The sequence below is a fragment of the Pleurodeles waltl genome, chromosome 9 (genome assembly GCF_031143425.1).
Source record: "Pleurodeles waltl isolate 20211129_DDA chromosome 9, aPleWal1.hap1.20221129, whole genome shotgun sequence".
In the NCBI taxonomy this organism is placed as follows: domain Eukaryota; kingdom Metazoa; phylum Chordata; class Amphibia; order Caudata; family Salamandridae; genus Pleurodeles; species Pleurodeles waltl.
Window position 1 is genome coordinate 872281839 of NC_090448.1, and position 22753 is coordinate 872304591.

A 22753-nucleotide genomic window follows, 5' to 3' on the forward strand; every position below is an offset into this window, starting at 1 on the left:
GGAGTATACAAAAAGTGATGGAATGCTTGAATTGATCTTCGCCACTGGTAATTACTCAGGCTGCATCCTAGTCCATCGTTATTTTGCACATCATGCCACCTAGCCATATGCAAATCATACTCAACCCTGCTCCAAAGGAAACCGGTCAGCACAAACTAGCATATGATTATGGCTGCTGATGCAGGGGAGAAGAGTTGGCCCTGAGGAGGGTGACCTGAAAGGAATCCCTGAAGCTTGGTTCACTCGGATTACATCCATTTCAGTTTCTAGATAATACTGAGTCATATTGTGATACTTGGTGTCATGACTGCAGGTGGGTGTCATGCGATCAGGACTTTTTCTTAGTCTTGGTACTTAGTTTTGAGCTGTTCCTCTGTTGTATTTAAGGGGTTCAGAGAGACTGTTTTGTTTCAAGCAGAGAACTTGAATCATGCAAAGAAATGGGCTGCAGTTGCATATGTGGGTGTTTGACCTGTAATTTAAGGATGGTGGCAGTTGTGAGCTGGTGAGGCACGGTTCTGTGAGCAATTAGTTCATGCACTTTGTTGAGGATAGAGAATATCAGCCTAAGTTGTATCCCTTCTCATTACTTCTCTGTTTGTGAGGTGGAAAGGAAGGTTCAAAGAATTTACGATATGATTATTTGGAGATTAGGAAAAGTTAGCGGAAAACTGCAGGACTCAAGTATGTTTTGAAGTGTTTGGAAATTACTAGGCTGGATTGGCAATATTCGTGCACATAGTGGTGTTCTTGTTGTTTAAAGGCCTTGTTTAGAAGCCAAGATGGTGGCTGACTCTTGGTGGTGTAAGCAGGGAAGAAAGAGGTAACCCGTTACCCCTATTTCTCAAAATCTCTTTCAAAGTGGTGTCTTCTTTGATTAAGTATAAGACAAAATAGTTTCCTTGTCGAGTTGGACTTTGCTTGAACTCATGGAGAGAGATTTGAACTTCCACTCAGTCTGCAGGTGACATTGATTTTTTTCCCCCCATTTTCTTTAAAAATATTTTCCACAATGTATCCTTGTTGGATTGTCGGTGAGCCATTATTGGACTTGGAGGATGAAGCCTTGCAATGTTTATAGGAAAAAGTGCTTGGTTGAAAAGTCGAGCCTTGTTCCAGCAAGGATACCTGATGGAGTTTTTCCATAAGTGGGTAGTGCTGGTAAGAAGTTGGCTGGGTGCTCCTTTTCTAGATATTATGGTTTGATGGGTGCGATCTTTGATAAGACATGAGGTGTTACAACGTGACTGTTTCATTGAGGATGCTGAGACAGATGCGGCCGTGTTTGGCCCATTGCAAGGGGGAGTCTTGGCAGATGAGAGATCTATCACGAGAGATCAATATGAAGATCCCAGCTTTGACAGGCAAAGGCAGTGGGATTCCTTGGCTGAAGGATGAGGATGATGGAATCTATATCTTTGGTTACTCCCTCTTATAAACATTTGAGTGCTTGTCTACCAAATTTTTTATATCGCATAAATTTCCATTACAGTGTCAGCCTTGGCTTTCGCTTTTAGGAGCTAGGCTGGAAAGAAGCTAAGAGTTTTTCTGGAAAGGAGTCAGTGAATTTTTTGCCACACATACCAGTAAAGAGCTTTACCGATGCTGCGTTTTGGTAAAAAGTGCTTGTATGAGTTCTAGCATGGACTTGGCTTTATCTTCGACAGTAAAGAAAAGCTATGTGTGCAGATGTAAGGTGTGGGAGATGTCGATAGGACGTCAAGACTTCATAGGTGATGACATTTCAACACAGGAGAATGTGAGGAGACCACATAGAGGCCTGTTGGCCCAAATAGGTGATTGTCGTTGTGATGTCAGTCCATTAAAATATGTGAATGCAGAGTTGCACATAGTGTGAGGGCCTTTGAGAAGAACAGTCAGAACCAAAAAGCTGGGAATGGACTTGTAACTAGATTTGGAAGCTGGCTGCCTTGGTGACTTTGGTTTGCCTAGCTTAAAGGAGAGATGCTGATACTTGTTCTTGGCAGATCAGCGCATTGTCATTAATTTGTATCATTACTTTGTAAAAATGGTTAATATTCCGATTCGGTGGGGTGTGCAGGCATTGCTTGGGTTGATGTTTATTGCACTACAAGATGGGATTCCTTTTCTGATTGAAATAAGCAAAGATGCACAGCTTTTGTTTCCAAAAATTGGAAGATGTGAAAGAGGCAGTTTGTGGTTAGGTCACAAAATTTAGTAGTTGATTTAGGTGATTTATAAAGGTGTGGTGTATTGTACTTTTGAGCATGATGTCTCTGCTTCTGCAAAGTTACATTGTTGGTGTATTCTCTCACTTCATTTGTCACCTCTGAGATCTCAAATTCCCTTCAACGCTGCTGTCAGCTAAGCTCCCACTTTGAGTGTCAAGTGTCCAGTGAAGATAAGGGAGGTCAGATTGGTCGGATCTTTGACTAATGTGTGTGTTTGTGTGTACCATATATTTCGCAGCTTTTTTCTTGGTGGTTATCCTGTTACTCGTTGCTTAACTCATCTGACACTCTTTCTTAAATGCATAGTAGTGTTCACATTGATAGCGGTGTAAGCTTTGCTCTGGGAAGAGATGGTCGGTTTCTCCGTCCAGGTACCAGGTCACCTCTCTGGACTGAAAGTGGTGTTTCCTTTCAGTAAAATAGTGATTATATTATCAAATGTACTTTTTTCCTTCGGGAGTATTTATGTAACAGATACTGTATATTGAGGTTGTGTACAGTGCTCCATGAACTGAAGAGGGCCTTTACCAGGTGGGACAATGCCTCTCCTTGTGCGAAGAAACATGTTTCCATTGGAGTTGGTAAATCCCCACGGGCCTGTTCAGCACAGCAGTATAAGCGAATGAGCTCATAGGACACTCCCTCGTTATGTTTTCTCCCTCCCCTATTATAACTGTCCTAAGATGAGGGCGCAGTGGGGTTCTCATGTTTGTTGCCGGGGTTTCCAGAAGTTGGCCCGGATCCCGAGTGGAAGGGACAGGTAGACCCTTTGGAACGATGACGGGAAGCGCTGCGGGCTTATTTCAGGTTCTCAAGGCGGGAGCATCCTTCACGGATATGTGAAACGATGTCTCCGAGGACTGAAAGCAAGTTCACTCTGTGGGGCTTTTGCAGATTCCTCTAGTTTAATTTAGTAAACCCAGAAAACCACTTTTGTCTCACATTCCATCCATCCATCCTTTATTTACTCACAGATTAGAGTCTCTAACCTTGTTTGTGCTTGTTCTGCGCCGAACGAGGAAGTGAGATTAATCCTCCACAGTGTCGGCAAATGCTTTGTTTGAGGTGGTTTTCCACATTAGCTGGTGGGTAATCAAAATTAGGAGGTTGGGTTTTCTTTAGTTTCTGGGCTATTTTTCTACTTCCCACGTTTGGATAGCTTGTAGCAACCATAGACATTCTGACTGTGACAACTGTTGCGTTTTGCCTGCATCGCTTATTTCAAATGTCATTAGTTTGTTGCCTGTGTCTTCCTATGCTTCTGCTGTGCACCTGTGATTCTTTGTTTTCTACAGAAGGGGCAAGTTGCACAATTTTCTGTCCAACCTAATTTTACTTTTTGCGTGTTGTTCGTGCCTTTTGCATATTAGTTAATTTTTATTGTTGATTATGTAGTTACATACTGTAATGAGTTTTTCAAATTAACAATGATGTATCAAAACCTTTCCAGAAAGACTGTAACACAGTTTACTTGGGCAGATCATTTACCCTTCACTCTCACCCGGTTTCCTTCACAGATCCATAAGATCTCAGAGTGATGTCCGCCTAAGATGGCCAACCTAGGCAAGTGGATTGAAACATAAAACAAGAATAACAAGAATTTAAAACACCATGATTGACCTGCAGAGCTGCTAGCATACTACAGGCTATAACTAGCAAAGACAATATGTCTGGCATTTTTATTGCACATATATGGCACAAAATAAACTGGGAAATATGCTGCTGCCTAAATGTGGCTGTTATATGTTTAGAATATACATTTTACATTTAAGAAACATTCATTGATGTGTCTGTTTTAACACCCTTTCAGTTGCACATTGCATTTTACTATCCTTCTTTGCGAAGGAGACACGAATAACTCTGCCCGTAACCATGCTCTCTAATCATAGGCATCTACAATATTTCAATGAAGTTCAGACACAATAACCATCCGGAATTCAAAGTTAATACAAAAAAGCACACCTTTGTCATTGAAGAGAAAAGCAGTATTTTTAGGGAGTTGTGAACATTGTGCACGGGCTTTGCGCAGGTAGCGAATAGATAAAAAGGGTGGCCCATTGCCTATGCTATTTGCTGCAGTGAGTGAAGCAAAAATATGAATGACAATTCAAACATAACTGTGGATGAAAAGACCCTCAATGTATACTACGTATGACTTTTTTTTAAAAGCAGTCTGAGTCATATAAGGCTGTGTCAAAGGCCAGACCTAAAACTTAATCCATCACAACTACAAGCGCCACATCCCATGAGAATTGCACCTGGGTGGTCATCACACATGAGATGGAAACACTTCCCATTAGGTTCAAAGGAAAGACCATACCCTCCATCCACACGCCCCACACAATATAGTGTGCTATTCATGTGGTCAAGTGCGTCAGTGCCTCACATCATTGGTAGTAAGTGCTTTACAAATGCAACACCACAGTATCACCTGTAAGGGCTTTTATGCATAAACAGACCAGGAGAAGTGATAGGTGTGTTTTAGTGTCCTAATCTCCCTGTTTTTCTGCAACCGTGCGGGTTGCCTCACATGTTCTTCGTACAAGCACACTTATGCATTCAGTCTGTGTACAGGACTCCAAGCACTTAGGAACCTCCCACACAACAGCAAACACTGGTCACCCTTCAACCACTCTTGCTCAAGAGAGCGTACTTGTTCTGGCCTGCAAGAAACTCGGACAGGGTAACCAAAGTGCTGAGGGACTAGAATAGTTGTGGTCCCAACAGTGTGAATAACAGTAACATCATTCAAGCCTCGCTGCACCGTGCGATGCTTCGAATTGAAAACTTTGTGAAAGGCTGCAAAGAATGTGTGTGAATAATCATGGGAGCTGCTCTTTTGCAACAACGTAAACAGTGGATTGCTTAGCTGATGTCCTGTCAATTACTTGTTCATCACATTCCCTGTGCTGGGTGTCGGGCGTATTTAGGTGCCAGTTTCAGACACCGGATACCGGCCCTAGTTACAAGAGAAACTGCTTTTACGTACCAAAGGGTATCTGTTTTTTTCAAGAAAGTCTTCATAAAGACCGTGGGAGCTTTCAGTAAAATTAAAATGCAAGCATTACATGTGTAGGAAACAGAAAGCAGTTGGCCTTTGAAAAACAGGCGGTAGCAGCCGCCAGGTGCGGGCATTGTCTGGCTCCAGAAGCACAAAAGCCTCCGAGTTCAATGCGCTTTTTGTAAATATGTATTTCCGTTTTATTTTCCAAGAAGCCAAGTAGATTTTAGAGGGGGGGGGGGGATGTTTTCTTACTAGCTGGTGACTAAGCTTTTAGAGCACATCCAGGGAGCCACTTTCATCCTAAATAATATTTCTTTCTTTTTTCCCCAATAGGTGAAAACATTTGGCCCATGCGGATCCGAAAATGAAGATAAACTGGGGCTGTACATGGATCTGGTGGATGGCGTCTTTTTACATAAAATCATGCTTCAGATGTACGTACGTTTTTCGAGGTTTCTGATAATGTGATGCTGTATGAATAGAAATATCACAGAATATAAAAGATCCAGTATAATTTGATTTGATTTAACCACCCTACTTTACTTGGCATGGCAGGCTCTGCTCTTAGCTCTTTTTCATCTCACCTTTGTGACCTCTGCCCACTGTTACCTGGAAGTCCAGTGGATCGCCACCCATGCCACTACCTGTTGGCGTACCCTAGGGCTCTTTCTGAGTTCCTGTCCCTTTTTTCTTTCTATACCACCTCAGTTGGTGACAATCTACTTTATGGTGTCTTACTGCTTATGTGCAGATGACACCCAAAAGTTCTCATTAGCCTACTTTCTCCTGCTTGTGGAGTCGCATGTTTCTGTCTTACTGCCATTCATCAGTGGCTGACAGCTCAACTTTTCTATGTCAGAGATGTGTTACTAAATGTACTCCTGACTCGTGACACCCTGACTTTTAAAGCTCATGCAAGAAAAGACAGTCTTCGTTCCAATTCCTGCTTGGATTTGAAATCTTTCTTCTGCACCACAGCAAGAATAAATCGAATTCTACGCGGAATAATTGTCCTCTCGCCTTTGGCGGGCCAGGGCCCTGATCAGCTCACAGGCATGTAGTAGGTTGAATTATTGCAACAGTCTTCTAGTGGTCTTTCCGTAAATTCCCTTTCTGTCTGTTGCTAAAGGTTTACATTTTGCCTTTAAAATAGATTTCTAGGAAGTTTGGGGCGTTTCCATATAGCCTGGCTGACTGGACCATGCCCTCTACAAATTTATCTAGTATTCAAGCCACTCGGGGCACATCCAAAGGCTACCTTTCTTGAACTATGTGCAAGCCCCCTGGACTTTTGGGGGTCCGTGGCATTTTACACAGAATTATAGATTTGCTACATTTGTCGCAAAATCCACTATCTGCTACATGAAACAAAAACGTTTCTATGTCAAAACCATAAAATAACTTTAAAAAGTGCACTCTTATACCCTTTCTTTGCAAAGTTTAACTGGTAGCCGTATATGGAGGTGTGTTAAACGGGCCTGATGCATCCTTGCCCAGACTGAAATAATAGCCAGTTAAAATGACAAAATAACAGCATACAGCCACAGTTTGTGCCTCATTATTTGTCTTTTTTGCTGTATAATAGTATCAAATTGGCCAGAAAAAATGATCCTACATTGCTACACAGTTGCAGTGACCATAACTACATCCAAGCACTTAACATCCAACAATCCAGTGTGACTGAATCAGCAATTCCTAACCCCCCCCCCCCTCCCAAATCACCCTGTGCATCTTCCACATTCAGGCCTTTCTTCCTTCTAAGGCCCACCAACTGGAAAAGCTGAACAGTTGGGACTAGACCCACGCTAGACTTTGAACAGTAGTAAAACTCGCAGCTTAAAAACTTGATGGAACCTATCTCACGTAGTGCACGAACATTATAAAAATATCATTGTTATCTGTACATCTCCGTGTGGGCAGTTATCTGCCCATTATGCTAGTCGGTTGTATATGCTTGGCGTTGCACCGTTTTGAGATGTTCGTGCATGCTGGCGCTGCTCTCACACAGTGATTCACCATTTTCAACTGCACTGTTCCTGTGATTCTACCTTATCCGTTTTTTTGGTTTAAGGACTGAATGATAACTTGTCCTAATGTACAGCATTTCTGATTGGGATGTCTTAAGCTGCTATGTTTTCAAGTGCACAAAAAAATATAAACCTGGATAAACTGAGAAAATAAAAGATCTGTCTTTTCAGTGGTCCAGGGAGTGCCAGCTTCACACCACTTCCTGAGTATCCGTCACTACGCACACTTGTAATGCTTGAGCAGTCTGTGTTTCCGGGGTTGGGGGGGGGGGGGGTAAAATGAACTAGTGAAAGAAGGTACAACCTTGGGAGATGACAGAAGTGCGACTGTGTGAAAACCTCGATCTGAAACAGCGAACCACAACCAAGAATTTATGAAGTGGGAAGTGATAAAGAAAATACGTGCATCAAATGAACTTTGACGTAGTAAAATACCCCTGCTGAAGGGCGGTAGTGGATGCCTTATTCAAAGAGTAACAGTAACTACAGACTGCCACAGATGTTGCCAGTAGAGAAGACCACAATACGTACAGAGAGGTACACAAACACGACGGTGTACATCTACCCTCCCTCTCCTGTGCGAGTGTATTGGCTGCCCCTTACCTGGGACTGAATTCTGACTTCTTCACCTGACAGTTCTTCTTACGAGAAGGCTAAATATATAGGCTGTTTGGGCAAAATATTGTAACAAAATGTCCACTTCCATGTATGTCAGGCCTATGCACATGCAGTTCTGATGAGCTGCAGTTATGGCCAACATTGGGCAATCTAGATGACTCCTACTGACTTTGATATGGACTATTCTTTCTATGAAATGGACATGGCAGTCAATATCCTAATATCCCTGCTTAACACGCAGAGGAAAGCTTGTCTGGGGGCTGCCTACTGGACTTCCCTCTCAGGAAATAATCAACTTTACCCTTTCAAGAGCAAAGAAGCGTGCTCTCATCACAACCAAGTGGTTCTCTATACTGTCAAAGCCTAAGGGAGAAGGGTAGAGGTACCACAACTGCGAACAGAGCTTACGTGGCTCACGGTTTTTGGTGGGAGCAACAGCAGCGTCAGACAAGTTCTATAGTGGGAAGTAGATAAAATGTCAGACCTTCTCCAAAGGATTCTGCACCTCTCCTAAAGAGATGCAGAATCGAGCGAACGCCAGCAGTGAACATCTTGTTCCTTCACATGTAGAGGAAGAGATGCTGGACAACCATGTGATTTTCATTGTGTTAGGACAACCACAGAGGTTCCTACTCATACCTGACCTTTCTTCTGCTTCTTACCTTCACTGGCCTAGATGCTCCTGGAGCTTGGGCTGCAGACCCGGGGCCACTTGTACAGGACAAGAACGCCATGTTACTGTCTTAGTCTTCAACCATTTGCCATTTCCTGCCACACACGACATACAAAATGGCTGGCGTGGCTCAGCTTTTGTCTGCCGTTTAGATGAGCAAGCAGGCTGTATGCCACGAACTTCCATGAGAAGCACAAATGTCCCTGGAACTGCGCTGAAAATGACGGCCACTGAGTATTTCGTGGCCTTCTAGCATTTGGTCCTGCTTAGATTCACACACGTCCCATAAGTGCTGCATTCTTGCCCTCTTCAGAAGGAGTAATATACAGAGTACACATCAAAGGCTGAACTTACGTCCTGGGTGTCATTAAAACACTACTCTGAGGCTTTCCCTTGTGGTGACCTTGGAAAGACAGAAGCTTGAGGTAGTTCCACCAAAAAGATAACTTGCTAAAGGGTGAGGGAGAGGAGCACCTACTCCTGTGTAGTTGGTTTTCAGGGTACTAGTTTTTTCACTGAAGCACTAACCACTGCTTCTATGCGTTTTGCCCTGGGATCCCTTTAACTGAACAGCTTTTTGGCAGGAGGTAGCATTACTTCCTTTTGAGTTCCTCTGGCTTCACCTACATGTTACTTCCTGACACCTACAAATTACTTATGGTCTTGGAGTCCAGTACAGCTGTCGTGGTAATCAATATGGTCCTTCATTGGAGGGGCTGCTCGCGTTTGTGTTCCGCTGTGGGATGGGAGCCAGTTGTTTCTCCGGTCATCGCGAGGCATGCCTTCAGCATCCATTTTATTTGGCACAGCAGTATTGCTAACATGCTCCTATGCACACTTTTCAAGCCGCATTCCTCACCCCTGTTCCACAACACTAGTTTAGTGTAAGTGACCTGTGTTTCTAAATTCAAACTGAGATGACTCAGTGGGGTAATGCATTTCCTGTTGGCGTGCACAGGAATATGTCACGGTTAATAATGAGGGCTCCCTATTTTATGCTATTTTTTGAAGCAGTTCTGCCTGCATTTATTTATATTTATTTTTTGATCATTCAGTCTGTATGTTATCCATATTTATGTTGTGGTTTGTGATAAAATGAAGTTGCAGCTGCTATACTTCCACAATTATTTAACATATATGCACGTGCCCTTGGATGCCAGGTGGATTTTTTGGCTGTAAAAGGCACGTATATATTATTAATACACCACTCAAGTACAATGCACTCTGCTGAAGACGTTCCCATTGCAGCGAGAGCACATGCAAACTTTCAGCTGTTCAGAGTTTAATTACTAAAGCGCGTCCTTTTTGGTTTTTAACACTTATCATTCTGCGTAGGTACTGGCCTGCCACTCGAGCGTGACAGCATTTGTTTTTAGCAGGTTCTCGCCTTTCTTGTTGCCTCCCCACTCCTTTCGCATACCGGAGCCACTGCTTAGCGACCTGCACGGGGCCCAGTCAGCCGAAGCGCGCCCCTTCCGGCCTACATGTGCCTTTAAAGTTTAATAACAGTGAGCGGCTTATTTTCCACACAGGGACTCGGCTTGGGTTTATTGGTGCAGGTACTCAAGTTCCACAGAGGGTTTCACCTCTGCTCGGTCAGCTGAGTATGTTTTCGCCGCTTTAGTTTAAAGCGAGACGCTTTAAAACCTATTTAAAAACGTGTGGACTTCAAAATGGTACTGTGTGTTTTCCCCCTGCCTGAAACACGAAAGGTTCGGTTTCCACCCTCCTGTCTCTTCAGCGCAGTTCTGTCTGACCACATCCTCCCTGCAGATGAGTTGGTTGCTTGGCTGGGGCGGTGGCTTGTTGAGGGGCCGCCGGAAATGGTTCACTTCTTATCACCAATATAGATCTGACGCAAAGTCTCTCAGGCCTGGAGGGGTGGGTCTAGGCAAACAATGGAGAGACGCCCCAGCCCCTCAGTGGGATTCCGAGACTCTTAAGGTGCTCGGTGGTCTCACTGCAGGGTCCTCTGTTGGACCTTGTGGTCACAGGTTCAAATCCCAGCCTTTCAACTTTTCATCCTTCAAACTTTTCATCCTTCCGAGGTCGATTAAACGAGTACCGTTGAGTTGAGTAACTATTTAATAAACATCGATAATTCAACGCCAACCTTCTTGCTTAACATACAGGGAGTGCAGAATTATTAGGCAAGTTGTATTTTTGAGGATTAATTTTATTATTGAACAACAACCATGTTCTCAATGAACCCAAAAAACTCATTAATATCAAAGCTGAATATTTTTGGAAGTAGTTTTTAGTTTTAGCTATGTTAGGGGGATATCTGGGTGTGCAGGTGACTATTACTGTGCATAATTATTAGGCAACTTAACAAAAAAAAATATATACCCATTTCAATTATTTATTATTACCAGTGAAACCAATATAACATCTCAACATTCACCAATATACATTTCTGACATTCAAAAACAAATCAGTGACCAATATAGCCACCTTTCTTTGCAAGAACACTCAAAAGCCTGCCATCCATGGATTCTGTCAGTGTTTTGATCTGTTCACCATCAACATTGCGTGCAGCAGCAACCACAGCCTCCCAGACACTGTTCAGAGAGGTGTACTGTTTTCCCTCCTTGTAAATCTCACATTTGATGATGGACCACAGGTTCTCAATGGGGTTCAGATCAGGTGAACAAGGAGGCCATGTCATTAGATTTCCTTCTTTTATACCTTTTCTTGCCAGCCACGCTGTGGAGTACTTGGACGCGTGTGATGGAGCATTGTCCTGCATGAAAATCATGTTTTTCTTGAAGGATGCAGACTTCTTCCTGTACCACTGCTTTAAGAAGGTGTCTTCCAGGAACTGGCAGTAGGACTGGGAGTTGAGCTTGACTCCATCCTCAACCCGAAAAGGCCCCACAAGCTCATCTTTGATGATACCAGCCCAAACCAGTACTCCACCTCCACCTTGCTGGCGTCTGAGTCGGACTGGAGCTCTCTGCCCTTTACCAATCCAGCCACGGGCCCATCCATCTGGCCCATCAAGACTCACTCTCATTTCATCAGTCCATAAAACCTTAGAAAAATCAGTCTTGAGATATTTCTTGGCCCAGTCTTGACGTTTCAGCTTGTGTGTCTTGTTCAGTGGTGGTCGTCTTTCAGCCTTTCTTACCTTGGCCATGTCTCTGAGTATTGCACACCTTGTGCTTTTGGGCACTTCAGTGATGTTGCAGCTCTGAAATATGGCCAAACTGGTGGCAAGTGGCATCGTGGCAGCTGCACGCTTGACTTTTCTCAGTTCATGGGCAGTTATTTTGCGCCTTGGTTTTTCCACACGCTTCTTGCGACCCTGTTGACTATTTTGAATGAAACGCTTGATTGTTCGATGATCACGCTTCAGAAGCTTTGCAATTTTAAGAGTGCTGCATCCCTCTGCAAGATATCTCACTATTTTTGACTTTTCTGAGCCTGTCAAGTCCTTCTTTTGACCCATTTTGCCAAAGGAAAGGAAGTTGCCTAATAATTATGCACACCTGATATAGGGTGTTGATGTCATTAGACCACACCCCTTCTCATTACAGAGATGCACATCACCTAATATGCTTAATTGGTAGTAGGCTTTCGAGCCTATACAGCTTGGAGTAAGACAACATGCATAAAGAGGATGATGTGGTCAAAATACTCATTTGCCTAATAATTCTGCACTCCCTGTATACTTTATAAGTACACGTTGTTATCCTTGGTCATGTTAACCACGTGCCCATGAATTTAGTATTTTAAATGTATTGTACTTGTTAGTGATGTGCATTGTCGTCTGAGACCCGATGAGAAGCAGTCAATACCTCATTTTGGCAGACCACAGTAGCAAGTACAATATTTATAATTTGCTCACAAGAGATCGTGTATGTCATAATTAGGGGCTGGGTGATAAATTCCGCTCTGCTGGCAGAGATTACTGAGTTTTGCCCACTCCGCGTTACACTTGTAATGCAAAGTTCTGCCAAAACTTCACTATCTGCCATGTAACAGAAGTTTTTCTTGCACATGGTTTGCCAATGTTAAGTTGATGAGTGCGAGCAAGAATTGGCATCCCGAGCGTCATTTTCGGGCTCTAGAACACCACATGGCAATATTTACTAAATGCGGGGGTAACGACCATGTGCGGTGAGATGGCTGCTGCTCGAGTACCAAACCTACTCGAGTAGTGGCAAAGAAGCATCGCCCTCTGGTGCGCTCTGTGGTGCCTTTGATGCTGATTTGTGCAGCGCGGAACAAGCTCCTGGTGCTAAAAATCAGCACCAGATTTTTGCCCACTCACGAAACTATGTGGAATCTTGTGGAGTTTTTATATAACTCTACAGATTTCCACAGTGAAACTCTGAGTTCCACTCACCCCTAGTCCAAGTGTCCCCTTGGAGAACAAAGTATGTAATAAATATTATGTTAATTTCTGGAAGTCCTGTTTCTGAACAGGTACAGCTTAATAGAGGATTACCGGTTACTGTAACGTCTGCATCAGAAACCTCATGTGGAAGTAGTTAGTGTGCAGAACAGAGGGTGGGAACTGATTAATACATTTAAATGAATCAGGGGTTTAACTGCAGTAGAGGTGTGATTCTAGAACCGTGGGCCATGCCATCAGATCTGTCTGGTGAAGATCACAGGTTGTACCGCGAGGGATGATATAGTATTAAACTGCCCGCTGGAGGGTATGTGTGTCTGTGAAACAGCCTGGAGTCATTTTAGTTCTATAGCAGTGATACAGCAGGGGCAGTCTGTGATGCCAAGCAGGGCAATGGGCATACAAGGGAACCTGGTGGCCATGGGTGTAGTTATCAGTAATGCAGCAGGCGCAGTGGCAACCGGACCTTGTGGTTGTATAATTGTATGCAAGTATCGATACTGCACTTTCAAGGTCACCTGTGTCACAGAATACCAGAATTGGCTCAAAAACTATATCAATGGTGCTACTACTTGCTGGGATAGGTAGAGGAGTGCTGGTGCCCAGTGCCCTTAAATGATTGCAAACTAAGTCACTAAAGTGACAGTTGAATGATTGAGGTTCTGTAGGATTAAATAAAATGTAAAGTTGATGCATGCCAGGTACGAGTGTTTAAGGAAAAAATATGGCATGTTATTTACAGATACTAAATGGTAGTGGGAGTGGCAGCTACTGAGAGCAACCAACTGCCAGCCTTCCAGCACATAATTTGAGCCGGTGATTGCTGGTGTGGGGCACCGGCGCTTATATTTGGGGACTGGCACATATTTTCCCCCATCGGGTACTTCCCGAGTGAAAGAGAGGGAAAAACACACAAATCTAAAAGATGGAGGGGGGGTAAAGATGGAAAAACCATCACAAAGGGTGAATGCAGTCTCCTGCAAGACTGAGATGAGAGATAAGGGGTCAGGGAGAGTTTGGTAGTGGATTAAAGAGGACGTAAGTGGATTTAAGACTACCAGCCTTGGTATTCAGCACACCAATGTTCAATAGCATGGTCCGTGAGCATCTGAGCAGAACTATGAATGCCTGGACCCTTTCTTTTACAAATTAAGCACTTCAGCCTTCCAAAGGTAGTGGACGTGATACAGTGAGAAAGGTGTGGATAGCCAACTCTGGACAATCTGACCTGGCTTGTCCTAGTGGACCCAGGAAACCCTCACTAACTTACCCCTCCACTAGTATGTCGAGGACCAATGAGTTTCTGCAAGTGCTGGGTGTGCTAAAGGTTCCTCAACCCATTCCAGCACCACACAGTGCCTCATACTGTGTCCTTATAGGTGCAAACGTGATTTGCATCAGTGGATAAATAATGCTGTTTTCAGACACTCCCTTAATTGTCTGTTTCATGGCTTTCTTTTAAGAGTTGACTGTAGAACCTGTGGCTTTTAACCAATATATTTCTTATCGTGTTATAAAATGTAATATTCTGTCCCTTTAGAAAATATTGGCAGGCAAATCGCTCTTACTCCCAGACCTTATTAGAGAGCACCAATCTTGCTTGCTTGCTTGCCTGCTTGCTTGCTCTGTGCAATGGTGGGCCCGTATCGGAACATTTTCAGTAGTGCTTTTAGCAGCCAGTTCAGCCCTGATGGGTATTCTTGGAAAATGATCATAATACAATAACCTAAAAAAGGATACGTGAATGGAAGCTCAGTGGGGGATGCAGGAAGATAAGAAATACATCTGTGGGGTTTAAAGAGCAGATTAGCATTAAAATCTGGTAGACGAGGATGCTGCAGAATGGGTTATATTACGTTAGGTTATGCAGATTTGTAGAACGGACCATCACCCGGGAGGGAGAAAATATATTCTGATCCAGGGTAATATGGTGCTGATGTAAAGCACCTCAGGCTAAATTACCGCTAAATAAAAAGGCTAAAAATACATCTACAACTTTTTTTCTTATTTTACTATGCAAATGAATAGATTTGTCAATAGGCTGTGTATTGACAAGCGTGTAAGACAGTCATTTCCACTGCTGGTCTGTGGGTGCTCCTCCATGCTGAGCAGGCGTGAGTCTAGGCACACCAAGGGCCTAGTGGGACTATTCAAAAAGCCAGGTCTGCAGCTTCTTGAAGTGAGAAGGAGGCTCTTTTGCTTAGTGGCATGTCCTTACACACTTTAGGAGTGATGTAGGAGAAGGCCCGACCTCCGGCTCTGGTTTTCTGTATGCATGTGATTGCGCAAGTAGAAGTCCGGACGAGCAGAGGTGTCTCACAGGTTTGTGAAAGTAAATGTGATTGTTGTTATGCAGGGCCGATGTTATGTAGTGTCTTGAAAGTGTGGGTGAGGAGTTTGAATTGTGCTTGTTTGCGAATGGGAGAGCCAGTGCAGCTCCTCTGGTGTGGCTTGATGTTAGTGCAGTGTGGGCAGTTAAGAGGGATTGTGGCTGCGGAGTTCCGAATGGTCTGCAGTCATCTGGTGAGTTTTTTTGTTGATGCCAGCATAGAGTGTGTTTTGTAGTCCAGCTTGCTTGTTAACAGGGCATGAGTGACAGTTTTCCAGGTCTGATTGTTAGCCCATGGGTCCTCTAAGTTGTTTTTACTTTTGTCTTCTTTATATGAGATGCAAGTTAGTCCAACCGGTATAAATGAGTTACTTTGAAGGTCTATTTAATTTGCCTACTTGTAATAGAACTGCATCAAGAAAAGAACCAGCACTGTGAATGTTTGCGGTGTGGAACCAGTGGGGCTCAGGTGTCCCTGGCTTCTTCACACCGTGTCCTGATAATAAGGAATGCTGAAGGAGATGGGGAGATGGTGCAGGCTGGGAGTGCAGAATTGGGGCTGTTTAAGTGTGCGCGCGCTTTCAAACATGTTGTGGTCAGTCACCTGCAGTGAAGCAGTTCCACTTGGCAGGGAGGAAATGATCTGAACAGCTTGGACAGCAGTGCGCTGGCTGGATTCTGGTGTGCCACATCCTGCTGTGGTCACTTTCTGAAGGGTTCCTGATACTCACAGGATTACAGTTATACACTGCACTTAGGAGCTCTAGGGTACCATCGCTATACAAACATTGCAGGCATGTGGGCTCTTGCGGGTTAACCTTCTAGACAAAGCTTTTCATGCGTGACCTTACTGTCAGTCCCTTAAATACTTACGTTGGAAAAGTAAAGATGCCATTCTCTTGTTCTTCTCGATTTCTTTACTTGGTTTGACGAAACAGGCAGAGATTTGTATTCTCCTAAAGTACACGCTGATGCTTTATTTTTAAGCAGTTCCTTGTTCCTGAAAGTACAGTTAACTTTATGTACCTTATTTGAGCTCACCAAAGAACAACTCCTTAAAATCGGCACAGAGCGCGGGCCATCCATATGTGGAAACTAAAAATGCTTGACCAATGGCCTTCTCAAAAGTATGTGTGCAACAGTCCTAATCCTTTGCCTTATGTATGAGGCTGAAGTAAAAGGTATGTCCATCGCGGTCAGGCCGGTGCAGGTAGGATGGAGTGAATCCCTTCTTTTCCATGTTCTCCTATATCAGTTTGTCCCCAAAGCTTTCTACCTCCACTGCTTCCACAAAGGCTAAACCTCTTCTGGTGTATTTTACCTTTGACTGTCCCATTTTGATATTGCCGACTCGCTGGCCTGTACAGCCTGAGGACATGCGCAGCCCTCTTCTTGTGAACTGCTCGACTGGGAGCCAGTAATGGAAGCGTTCACACCTATTACCCTCTGTCTAGTCTTTCTACAGTTTCAGTCTCTATCTTGCCTTCTGAGACTGTGGTCCTCTACTGTAGCTATCACTCTTCCAGCCTGAAAGCACTGCTGTTCACTCCCCGTGCCTTTCTGTAGGCCTCGCTGGCTCAGTGATCAATTATCCCAGAAATGTTACCAAATATACTCCTGCATCCTGTACTTCTGCTGGTACACCCAAGACCCTGACATTTTAAGCCCTGCATTTTTTCTCAACTGTTCGTTTTTGTTATGTTTTAAGTCGTGGACATGCAGGTGGTCTGGATCCTTTAAAAAAAAAAAAAAAAAAAACTTTTAGAGAAACAACCTCTAGCCCCACTTTTTCAGATCTTCACTTTAAAGCCCCCAGTTCCTGCCCACAACAGAGTGAATGATATTCAGAAGGGGCGTCGTGGTTATAAAGGCAGTAGCTGTGGAAAGGGCAGTCGGTCCAGTGGCTGAGCATTAAGGTGGTCAGCACTGCCACCCCGGCAGTCTTTGAGTAATATGTGCTGAGGCATGTCAGCGTCATGGTGGGCTCGTCTAAGGTTCTGAACACCTTCAATAAGTAGCAGTTTCATCATCCTGTTTGTTCTGTAAGTGATGCAACCTCATGTTTCACAGGTGCCTTGTTCACAGGTGTTCTCCGTTGTAGTCGGGTAGTGGTCGCCATAAGGGGATTCTCTGTTTCCAACAGTAGACCGAGGAAATGCCTCCCACAAGGCCTCCTGGAGAAAGTGTTTAACCCTTTCATTGCTTCTTTGTCAGTGATTTCCAGTGCAGTGAAATGTTTTCATGAAAGCTTGCTAATATATAATCTAGTTAGCCTAATTAAGGTGTCGACTAGCGGTGAAAATAAATGTTGCCCCTACCACTTTCTGTAGAGCAGCTGAAATATAAACTATATTACAACAGCACAGAAAACTGGAATTTAGAAAAACACTGAACCTTTCCTCGCAGATTACATGTAACTTGTAAGTGGTGCAGGGAAATACCTGTCCTATTAGTAAGTCTCTTCAGTGTGATTTTACCTTACTGTACAAATGTAACCCCTTGCATGCTGGCTTTGGTTAACTATCTTTAAAAAAATCTAAATAACAAATATACAAGAAAAAGAGCCATGACACAAATCATATGTGCGCATGCACGCAGTTTAATATGAGGGAGGGGAAGGGTATCATGACTCATTTGAATCTTTCCATCTCGTGAGTCTTGGTCCCACCAACAATGATAATAAATAGCATATTACACGTTGCGCGTCTGCATATAGATACATATCATGTGGGCATTATTTTGCTATGAAAACTTAAGAAACACAGATGAACTGCATCCAGGATGGTGTCGACTATGGTGGGAGCTATATGATATTTTATTGGGAATTGGTGCTTTTCTTTCGAGGCAGGCACTGCTCTGTTAAGTGCTGGTAATGAGACCTTACTATGTACTCGTTCGGAGTAGTCTAGTGTAGAGTACAGCCCCTCCGCCTGCAGTGGTAAATAGGACAGTGATTGAGCTTTCTAGAACAGTGTTTAATATTTAGAATAAACTTACAGTATAAAACGGGACCATGCACCTCCTTCCTAAACAACTTGTGTTTAGGAACAAAAAACATTCCTTTTCGCTTCCGAATGTGCAATTTAAAATAAGCACACTTATGTCACTTTGTAGAGCATGTGACCAGAATTGCAGGATCTTGCTAGCCACTGATGGAGTGCACCAGCCTCTGCCCCACCAGAGAGAGGTGGGTGTACTGAGCTGTGGCGTTAGGGGGAGGATGTTTACTGCCCACAGGAGCCTTTGCACGGGGTCCATCACCTTACTGTTGGATTTGTGCCTGACCAAGAGAAAAGGCCCAGCACGGAGAGAAGGGCGGGCCACGTAGCAAAAATAATCAGCATGCGACTAACGATTGCAAACATTACCTAGTAATGTACATTTAGGCCACACCGTAACAACAAACAACTGAATAGAAGAAGATAGAAACTAGTGCAACATCGAACACTGACACTCTATGTAGCATTACCATCTGCTATTCCAAATGACTTCCCACCTCTAGGGGCGTACTCCTTTCTCTGCTCTCTGGGCATCTCGGTTGATACATAGTTGTGCTTTACTTATGTAGAGATGATAGATCTGGGTGATCCAGCTGGATTCATGAACATGATATTGGCTAGGGCTGCAAGATTAAGCAATATATGAAAAAGGTAGACGGGAAACCAAGGCAGCTTACTGGTTCTTGTTGATGTCCATGGAAGTGGAGTACATTTATTTTTTATTTTATTTTTTTATATTTAATATAATAAAGAGAGTGATTCGCCTTGCAAGGCCACACTTGGTTCGACCAGTAATCAGTAAAGCGCTTCCAGGGTTCTTTTTGAGTAGACTGTATTCTTCTCGTCCCCAGGCCATTTTATCTGCACGGTCGATTCCATGTTGAACAGCTTCTCTTGCGAACTCAGACGTTGGTTAATATTATTTTCAAGCTGTTGAATACTATAAAGCTAAAAGAGCACTTTTAGTTTAGTGTATGTGAAGTGTAAGTACCAGGACGCTACTGATAAGATAGCTTTGTCACACAAGTGCATTGTCAAGATACCTGCCCATAACCTTCAGGTATTGCTTTAAATCCTATCATTGCCAAGAAAGAAGTACCCTTGGTTTGTTTAATATTGCCTGTGGGCACCCTGGATGTGATGTTGTGACTGGCGTAGATTGCTGGCACTAGTTGCTGTTGTTTGCCTGCATTCAGGGTTCAGTATGAGGGATGTGAAGCTGACAAACAATAGGCGTGGTTGCCTGTGTTGGGTGGGATTAGGTGAATAACCAACAACAATCTTTTTTTTTTTGCCAACATCCCTCCATCAGGCATTAACTGGTTAATTGCCCTTTCCCTCACTATGTGTCCTTAACATTGGCCTGGGCGCGTAATCATCAGCCTGGCAAGTAACACTGATTAACCACTGTTAACACCCTGGCAAATGGTAATGCTGCCTATTTGGGTGCAGAGGCAATTCAGTTTGGGATGAGTGTCATCTAAGTGGGCAGTATTATTTTAACCCGTATACACTGTCCATAGCTTAGTTTGGTTCCAGGTAGCCATGACCTTCATGTTTTATGCCCTTGGAGGTTTGTTTGTCTGTGTACAGTCTTGTTGTTACCCAGAAGTGTAAGTGAATAACCTGGCTTCTCCTTGTGATGACGTGTTATCTAGCTGACATCCTCCTGGCAGCGACGGTACTCATTACTGTGTGGGAATGAAGTGGTGTTCCGCTCAGTTGAACATGCATTGGTCTCCCACTTCTTCTGTTTGTGCTTTACAAACACAGCCTGTCCTTCACTAAGACACATATCCATGGTTATGCACTAAACTTTGTTGCAGAGCCATAAATAACAGGCTATGTTGCTGGCTCTTGTTGGTTTAAGAGAGGTGAGACGGGGCACTGGTGTGTGCGTCAGTCGCATCACCACTGTTGTTATCGCTCGTTGGGTGGCCCTTTCAACGCCAGGTAGCTGTGTGCCTCCCATGCTTCAGTCCTGAAAGCAGATCACTGATTACAAATCCAGTCATTTGTCAAGGAAGTAGAGGGTCACAGGTCAATCTGTTCTTATTAAGCAGTCCGTGCACCGGGTAGAAGGGTAATTAACGACACGTTGTAGATTGTAATGTTATTTGTAGTTCTTCCCCTAAGGACCTATTGGGGGGTCTGTGTTTTTGCCTTTTTGGTCACGAGGATGTTTAAGAACGAGTATGTTTACAGCACCACATGGCCAGCACTAAAAGTTCAAGATGGCGGCCCCCATACACTCCTAGAGAAACTTTAAAATTCGCCTCTAAACTGTCGGTAAAATAGGATTTGTATATTCTCTGCCGCTATTAATATAGAGGATGTAAACCACGGCCCTATGAGGCATTAATGATTTTAGTGTAATCCGGAAGCCAGAGGTGGGACTAAACCTCATCAAATTAAGTGCCCTTTCTGTAGATACACGGTGCGTTTCCTAATCCTTTCTTGTTGCATGTGTCAGTCATTCTCAGATCTAAGTCCCTCAGTTGTGGTTTGTTGTCAAAGCTATAGTTATCAACAGTGGAGCACCAGAGCCCAGGTTGATGAGGGGCACTCTACACTCCAATTACAGCACTTTTTTGTTTTTATTACCAATCAATCAGTCAATCAGGAATTTGTAAAGCGCACTACTAACCTGTGAGGGGTCTCAAGGCGCTGGGGAGGGGTGAGAAGGAGGGGGGTGCTGCTACTGTTGCAACAGACAGGCCTTGTGAAGTTTCCTGAAGGTAAGGAGGTCTTTGGTCTGGCGCAGGTGGGTCAGAAGAGTGTTCCATGTTTTGGCGGCGAGGTGCGAGAATGATCTACCGCCGGTTGTAGTTCTGCGGATGCGTGGGACGGTTGCAAGGGCGAGGTCGGGAGAGCGGTGATGCCGGGTCGGGGTGTAGAAGGAGAGTCGTCTGTTGAGGTATTCTGGTCCGGTGTTGTGTACTGCTTTGTGAGCGTGGGTGAGGAGCACGGCCTTCCTTCTGCACCCATTAGGGCCTGTGGCATCCTTGCTATCTGTGTTCCAGGCTACTGATCTATACTTTAAGATATTTCTTTGGTTTGTAAAGAATGTATGTGCCATTATTTAATCTCTGGAATTATTTGACCTCTACCTCCGCAAGAGTTTCAGTACGTAAAATTGTAAAATGCCCTATATTTGCATTCAGAGAAAGGACCATAAATACAGCTTTCCATGTTCAAGGAATTAGCAGCACTTTGTCGAAAAAGTCTGCCTGTCATGTGGCGGCCTGTACTTGAGTGCACAGTAAATGCGCAAGACCAGTAATGATCTGTTATTAATTCTCCAACTAAAATCCATCAAGGAAACCCGGGGGTGCTGCAGAACACCCGCATCCCGACCTGCATCGCCACTGCTCTCTCTGCTTAAACCTTTGCAGTGTGTCAGCCACAATTTGATGGTCACATTTAGAGGAAATCCATAATAAGTACATTTTATTTGAATTATTTATCGGTTTAATCTTGTGTGCTGATGTTTTTTGTAACCAGTCCTAGTTTTTTGTGTGATTTGTATTATATGGTTATGTTTTTACACAGTACGCACACTTGTCCGCCTTTGGGTGCTCAGGCGTGCATCTCGCTAGTGGTGCATTCAGTGGTTCCCGCTACACTGTCCGCCTTTGGGTGCTCAGGCGTGCATCTCGCTAGTGGTGCATTCAGTGGTTCCCGCTACACTGTCCGCCTTTGGGCGCTCAGGCGTGCATCTCGCTAGTGGTGCATTCAGTGGTTCCCGCTACACTGTCCGCCTTTGGGCGCTCAGGCGTGCATCTCGCTAGTGGTGCATTCAGTGGTTCCCGCTACACTGTCCGCCTTTGGGCGCTCAGGCGTGCATCTCGCTAGTGGTGCATTCAGTGGTTCCCGCTACACTGTCCGCCTTTGGGCGCTCAGGCGTGCATCTCGCTAGTGGTGCATTCAGTGGTTCCCGCTACACTGTCCGCCTTTGGGCGCTCAGGCGTGCATCTCGCTAGTGGTGCATTCAGTGGTTCCCGCTACACTGTCCGCCTTTGGGCGCTCAGGCGTGCATCTCGCTAGTGGTGCATTCAGTGGTTCCCGCTACACTGTCCGCCTTTGGGCGCTCAGGCGTGCATCTCGCTAGTGGTGCATTCAGTGGTTCCCGCTACACTGTCCGCCTTTGGGCGCTCAGGCGTGCATCTCGCTAGTGGTGCATTCAGTGGTTCCCGCTACACTGTCCGCCTTTGGGCGCTCAGGCGTGCATCTCGCTAGTGGTGCATTCAGTGGTTCCCGCTACACTGTCCGCCTTTGGGCGCTCAGGCGTGCATCTCGCTAGTGGTGCATTCAGTGGTTCCCGCTACACTGTCCGCCTTTGGGCGCTCAGGCGTGCATCTCGCTAGTGGTGCATTCAGTGGTTCCCGCTACACTGTCCGCCTTTGGGCGCTCAGGCGTGCATCTCGCTAGTGGTGCATTCAGTGGTTCCCGCTACACTGTCCGCCTTTGGGCGCTCAGGCGTGCATCTCGCTAGTGGTGCATTCAGTGGTTCCCGCTACACTGTCCGCC

At 44.5% G+C, this 22753-nt stretch overlaps 1 protein-coding gene across 4 annotated transcripts in view; it reads left to right on the forward strand.

Annotated features, from left to right (window-relative positions):
* Positions 1–22753, forward strand: part of CCDC88C (coiled-coil domain containing 88C) — a 476272-nt gene that overhangs the window by 18073 nt on the left and 435446 nt on the right. For all 4 annotated transcript variants that reach the window (XM_069208171.1, XM_069208172.1, XM_069208170.1 and 1 more), the window contains exon 2: positions 5551–5651. In XM_069208171.1, the coding sequence (XP_069064272.1) occupies positions 5551–5651 (101 nt within the window). The remainder of the gene's footprint in view (positions 1–5550; positions 5652–22753) is intronic.